The following is a 7120-nucleotide window of genomic DNA, read 5'->3' as shown; positions in this document are numbered from 1 at the left end:
TATTCACGTGAGAACAACTGCTTAACTTTAACTCTTTATTTGCATAACTCGTCCATAACTTTACTCAGCCAGAGAACCAGGATCCCCTCACGGGTTGCCATGCATCACCTGTCTTCTCCTGGGTCCTAACGCCTTACAGGTAAGGCTTCATGTTGTCATCCATCAAGCATACCTTGAACATCTATGTACAAACATACATTTAAAACAAATACCACAATAAATTATTTTAATTTTATTTTTTGCACAGTGGACAATCTTTCAAAGGGAACACCTCTTATCTTGGAGTTTGAGGAGATACTGTGTCACTGAAAATAAAAAAAAAATGTTTTAATATTTTGTCAAGTAAAATGTGAGTCACATCCTATGACGTCGCCTTTCCCTGCAGGTGGATAATCATGATTTGCAGACCCCCACCCTCAGTAAACTATCAATGGAGAAATCCAGAAAAAGAAAAGTCACAGAGGAAAATAGAGAGTTCAATTCTGCGTGGACGTATTCATTTGCTTTCACTGCCAACGATGCTGGCTTACCTGTATGCTTGATATGTGGCGAGAAATGAGCAAACAACAAAGAATGTAAAGTTGAAAGACACTTCCAGAACAGACACACAGCATCTGCTGAAAAGTATCAAACTGGAGATGAGCAAGAAAAGAGCGATTTCTCAACTGCTGCAGCAAACTGAGCAAAATAAATATACTTTCACGTAGGCCTACACATGCTAGTGTATTTTTTTTGTCCTGTTCATAAGAGTTTGATATTGTTATAACAGGTAAAATAGCAATAAAATGTCAAGAATTGTCTTTATTCTTGTTCTATAATTTCATAAATACAACAAACTATAGTTTTTGTATATATAATATAACTATATATAAAGCTTAATAAGCTGTGATATCAAATAGCCTTTGCGACTCAAGACGAATTTTATTTGGTGGAAAATAGGGCAAAATGGCTCTTTGGATAGTAAAGGTTGCTGACTCCTGTTTATGATGAACTGAAGGATGAAATGTTCCTTCATGTGTTGAGAAAACTCTCCTCTCTGTAAAGGTTAATAAACTTAAAAAATATCATCACAAAGCTGAAAACAAAGCTGTTTTTCTGAGCTCATGAAAAGTTGACTTTTTAAGAGATACGTGGTTCTCACAGGACAGAGAAGCTACACTCATATGATAATGTTAGAATATGATGCATTGCTGCAGATTCAACTACACAACAGGATATAAAGGAGTTTCAGTTAACACAACCTTAAACATCTACAGCAGTAAAATGCAACAAATGAATGCAGCAGTAATATCAATCCAGAAACATCATTTATAATATTAATACACTGACTGGAAACATTTTACTGCACAATGACTACTCTTCTTTAATTACATTTTGCAGATGATACTTTTACTTAAGTAAGGGTGTTGAATGCAGGACTTTTACTTTTACTGGAGTATTTTCACAGTTCTGTATTTGTACTTTTACTCCAGTAAAGGATCTGAACACTTCCTTCACCACTCCATCACTCTACCATATCTACAGTACGTTGATGTAAAAAGAGCAGAACATTACAGCTTTGATATTCCTCCATACAAATATTCATTTTCTTTTTAATGTGTATTTCCAGATAGCATTACACATGTTCTTAAGAAACTGGAATAAAGTCCTGGACAGTGTTGTTGAAAAAGACTGATAATCATTTCTTCATAAGGAATAGACAGGAATATCTAACTGCAGCACACCAGTGTTGGTGCACACAGTGTCCCTCACCTCTTGTATGTACTTCTACATTTCACTAACAAGGTGAGGGAGTTTTCCACCATCACCAACAGAACATGAAAGAATGAGAGATGCACAGACGGAAGAATGGAAAAGACACATGGAAATGAGAATAAAGCATTTTATTTAGTATCAATCTGTATACACAACATTTTAATTTAATTTAAAGTGCTACAGTTACACAAAAAAAGGCAACTGATGAATAATTCTATTTGTGTTTCTGATTTCTTAGATGATTAGATAAACAATTGCTAAATGAAGCATCTTATCCAGAGGCACAGTCACTTGTGATTTTCTCCCAGATATCCAGAAGGATTGATAGAAATCCTCTGAAGGATAGGAAATAGAGACATTTTCTACCAAACTCTGAACAAAGGTACGGTTTTGGTTAAATTGTGCAGGAAACAATAATATGTATGTTAAAGTGGAACTAAACTTATCAACATTTTCACCAGCTTAGAACCAAAATGTGAACTTTGTCTCCACCTTGTGGAACTAAACAGTATAACATTTTAACCTTACATCAACAGCATCAATTTTATATCTGATTATGTTGACTCTAAAAATATTAGTTCAGAAGGATATAAAATGAATAGAACATTATTCAGTGCTAAACTCTTTTCTTTGCAAATAAAACAACTGAAGGAACCAAACTATTTATTTATGAAAGTAACCAGTTTACTATATAAAACCACAATGAAGTTATTGTTTAATGTCAAAGATAAACAAGGTAAGATGAGGCTTTCTGTGGCAACTTGATTTAAAATTATAGCCTTTTAAATGCAAACTTAATTTTGTTGTTCATTGGCAACAAAAAAAAACAAGTAGATATACGTCAAAATAAAATGATCACAGTTAATCTACTCGTCTGTTATCTGGATATTTACACCACAAACACCATTTAGAACATAACAGTCACATATGGTGAATAACAGGTTCATTATTACATAAACATTCACTGTTGGGTCCATTCTGAACAGTCAAATGATGTTATTTCATTAAAATGAACTATTTATAAATCTGAATGATTTCATACAGAAAATAAATTTGAAAATTGAAACATGAAAAATAATTCTAAAATGTACGAAATAAACAAGGTAAGAGGCTAAAATCAAAGACTTTTTAAAATTAATTTAAAAAAGCAAGTTTAAGGTTGTTCTCGTTGGCTGTTGTCGGCTGTAGACTGGACATGGAAGCTCCTAATGGGTCAAATGAGGTGTCAATCAAAAGATCAGAGTGCAGCGGCCATCTGATTATTGAATGATTGATCTATTGAATGTTATTGATCTGTGGATTTGAATGTATTGAATGTTATTGATCAGCTTTCCAAAGATATGTCGCATCAGTAGCTACCTATACATAGCAGTGGTGTAAATAACACATGTTTAAAAACACTCAAATTGAAGAACTAACTGGAATTGTCTGTAACTAACAAACAAAAAAAAAAAAAACCATTATAATAATCCTGATAAATCACTGAGACCTCACCACCCTCCCTGAACATCACAGGGAAATATCAGTTGGACAGATTTTGATATCAGCAGTTTTAGCATCACCAGCCTCTCCAATAAAAAAATATGGGAAGAGTTTCTCAGTGAAAGTGTCTCTGTGAGTGTAGATGTGAGTCATGTCTTCAGGGTCGTAGAAGGACACCTCCCCCCTGTCATAGTCCAGCTGGACTCTGATCCTCTGGAGACTCTTCTTCACTCTGACAGTCTCACCAACAAAACCAGTGTATTTTCCATTTTTATGTGATAAACTCCAGAATCCATATTCTGGTTCGGCAAATCGCTTTCCCTTCCTGTCAACTGACTCTTTAGCCAAACCTACATTCCAGTCAGGATGGTCTCCCACCTCCACCTCCCAGCTGTGTTTCCCTGAGCTGAAGCCCTCAGAGCCCAGAACATTGGCATACTTAGTGTTTCTCTCTGGATTGTCAGGAAGCTGCTGGTTTGTGTCTCCATTTCTCACACTGGTCAGATCATCAAACAGATAGAGCCAGCGGTTTCCAGTGTTTGGGTCCAGAATGACAGGACTGAAGTGGACCTTGTCCTTCATCTTCTCCCAGACTCTGAAGGACAGGTTGCCCAGGTGTTTGGCCACATCTATCAGCGCTCCTGAGACCAGCTGTGGATCTGACAGTGAGCACTGGACTCTGGCTCTGGTCTGAGTGGCTTTATAACTGCTGAGGAATGACACCTTGTGTTTCTGCAGGTCTTCTTCAACAGCAGAGATACTGTCTGACAGAGAGGAGATCTGCTCCTGAATCATCTTCATCTCTCTGCTGATGGTCTTCCCCTTCTGCTCCTCTTCCTCCCTCAGAGCTGCCAGTCTGGACTCCTCTTCCTCTTTCAGGAACTGGTGGAGCTTGTTGAACTCTGCTCTGATCTGCCTCTCTGTGGACAACAGCTGCTTCTTGGAGTGTTGAATCATTTCATTGTATGTTTTCTCCACTTGTTTGTGTTTGTCCCTCTTGTCCTGCAGAGACTCTAAGTCAGATCTCAGCTGGTCCTTCAGGTCACTGACTGCTTGTTCTACAGGAACCACCTTGTGACTCTGGTGGAGAGAAAACTCACAGACAGGACACACAACTCTCTCTTCATCCTCACAGAACCAATAAGGGACTTCTGGATGTTTGTCACACACAACCTCCTCTTTCTCCTTTTCTTTTTCTGTCTCAGGTGAACCAGTTTTCTGTCTCCCAGCAAAGGAGTCAGCCAGTCCCTTCAGTGAAAAGTTCACCCCAAAATGTTCTTTTGATGATTTTCTTTTACAAATGGGACAGTTTCTGTTTTTAGCTTGTTTCCAGAATTTCTGCAGGCAGCTTGAACAGAAGCTGTGGCTGCAGCTCAGAGACACAGGATCTCTGAAAGTCTCTGAACAAACATGGCAGTTCAGGTAACCTTCAAGAAGAACTTTTTCATCAGCCATTTGCTCTGATATGTGAATATCTTTAAACAGCTGGACTCACCGAATCTGTGTCTCTTTAAATTACTGATTATAATCCTTCTTATTTTATGTTTATAGCAGAGATTCTCCACCCTGTAATGGCGTCTCTCGTCTCCGTTCAGCAGCGTGGAAATCAGCTTTTAAGTTTCACTTTCAATCTTTTTAAGTAAATAACTGACAGCTGACATTCCCCTTTATTACCACCTGATGGTGCTATTTAGTTTATTATCAGATTTTACAGAAACTTGTCCCAGTGAGCACTAGAAATTTAGAGTCTAAATCTGGTCTAAAACTGGTTGAAATCGTGTCTAAACATCTATAGACGTCTTTTCAACCCAAAACATGATTAAATGTTTGTCATGTCAGTGAAAACACCATTTGTTTGATACGTGTTCTGTTTATAATTAAGAGAGACATTTAACACATTATATATATTATAGTATCTTATGTCTAAATGTATTCAACTGTCATTCATTTCAACGCATTCACTAATGTTTCATTTAAAAAGTAGGAAATATCTTTCCCATCATGTTTGCTGCTGTAAATCTTCTAGGACTGAGATCCGACATTTTATACATTTACTCTGAAATAAGAATTAATTAATTATTAAATATTCATTGATATAAAGAGGGTTTTAGACCGTTTTTTCATTTAAATACATTACAGAGAGCTTGGGGCTGTACACAGTTTAAATGGGAGAAGTAGTAAAATAAATGAATGAACAACATCAACACAATCAAACATTGTTGTTTGGCACAGAGCAACTTATTAACAATATAAAGTATTATAATGTGTAATATGCCAGTGAGCATGTTTCCGTTGGAAAGACCTTCAAAGCTAACAAAGTGTTAATAAATGTTTTATCATTTCTAGCAGATCATCTGTTAACAGACATTTAAAATGTTCTAACAGTGGATGATGAAAACAAATCCATTTTATAATGCAGTGATGGGCCATGCTTCAGTTGTAAACTTTAAGACATCTGTATTTAATTGCCTTTATATTTTACTGTCAATCATTTTGAGGTTCAAAAACTTTTAGAAAAGGTTTATGTCTAAAAGACGATGTTTAAAGTTTTAAAGACGTTTAAAGCAATTGTCTAAAAGTGCCTGAAATTGTTAACTGAAACTGTGGTGACTGAAACTCAAAAACCCCCGAAGATTCATTTAATTCAAAAGTGAAAGTTTAATCACAACATTCCATAAATTTGTTTAGATATCATCTTCCGTAACCGCTTATCCTGTTAAGGGTCAGACCACATTTAGACGCCGATTTTCAATATTGGCTTTAAACTGAGAAATGTGGATGGGTACATAGTAAAATGACATTATAGCAGACAGACAACACATTCATCCTCACATTCGCAAACTAACGTTTTAGAGTCATCAATTAACCTAACCTGCATGTCTTTGGACTGTGGGAGTAAGCCGGAGAACCACTGGGTGGGGTTACCCATGCTGACACGGGGAGATTTTAAAGTGAAATAAAACACAGAAGGCCGTACATATTGAAATGCATCAACACTGCAACATCTTGCTAGACTACAGAAATGCTTTAAAACACAACATTCCATGCAAATAATATGTTTTAGTAAAATAATCACCAAGTCAAATCTAGTGTTATACAACCAAAGTGTTTGAAAGATGAAATTCTAAATGTGTCATGTGTTAATGCTCAAAAACCGCCTTGTTTTGTCCCGCAGCAACTCTCTTACAACTCTACGGACCTTTTACATGTGCAAAAATATAATATATATACAACACTAAAAGAAAGGGAAAAGCATCATAGGGCCTCTTTAAATGATCATTCTCATTAAATGACAATGTGCTCTCCAAAGACAGAAATCATTGTCTTTTATTTGTGCAAAACATTTCCTCTTAAATTAAACAAGCACATAAAAACTAACCTTTACATAAACATTGTGAACACAACAAAAATGTGAATGAAAAAGCATCTGATACAGAACAGTAGATGACAGTCTGAGCGCCAATCTCACACGGCACAAAAAACATCCACATGATCACCTGCATCAGCATCCGGAACAGGATGGAGTAGTGGCACGTCCAACCACTTTGGACAAAACCTGGAGCAACACGTGGAGGCAGAGATATAAAGAATATATTTATATATAAATAGAGTCAGGAATATACACACTGCTTATTGGGCTTTGGCAATATCATTCAAATCTTTTAGCTAGAGTCATTTTACATCTTTATTTAAGTATATATTGTAATAAATTAAATTGAGAAAAAACTTAAATAACCAGATATGCTAATCTAGTGAATTACATTTGAAGGGACTATACAACAATAATGCAAAGGGCCCGTAAATAAATACAATATTGTCATTAAGAAGCCCTGCTCAATGATCACTGTTGACCACATGACCTGATACAACCACACATACTGTT

The 7120-nt window shown here is 36.2% G+C and overlaps 1 protein-coding gene across 1 annotated transcript; it reads right to left on the bottom strand.

Moving 5' to 3' along the window:
- Positions 1–3264: 3264 nt before the first annotated feature.
- On the bottom strand, positions 3265–4829 carry LOC129116207 (zinc-binding protein A33-like). The gene has a single exon (XM_054627211.1). It carries the CDS (start codon positions 4690–4692, stop codon positions 3265–3267), a length of 1428 nt encoding a protein of 475 aa, XP_054483186.1. The 5' UTR covers positions 4693–4829.
- Positions 4830–7120: the final 2291 nt, after the last annotated feature.

The sequence above is a fragment of the Anoplopoma fimbria genome, unplaced genomic scaffold, assembly GCF_027596085.1.
Source record: "Anoplopoma fimbria isolate UVic2021 breed Golden Eagle Sablefish unplaced genomic scaffold, Afim_UVic_2022 Un_contig_12990_pilon_pilon, whole genome shotgun sequence".
NCBI classification, from domain to species: Eukaryota; Metazoa; Chordata; class Actinopteri; order Perciformes; family Anoplopomatidae; genus Anoplopoma; species Anoplopoma fimbria.
This window is presented reverse-complemented; position numbering and strand designations above follow the sequence as displayed.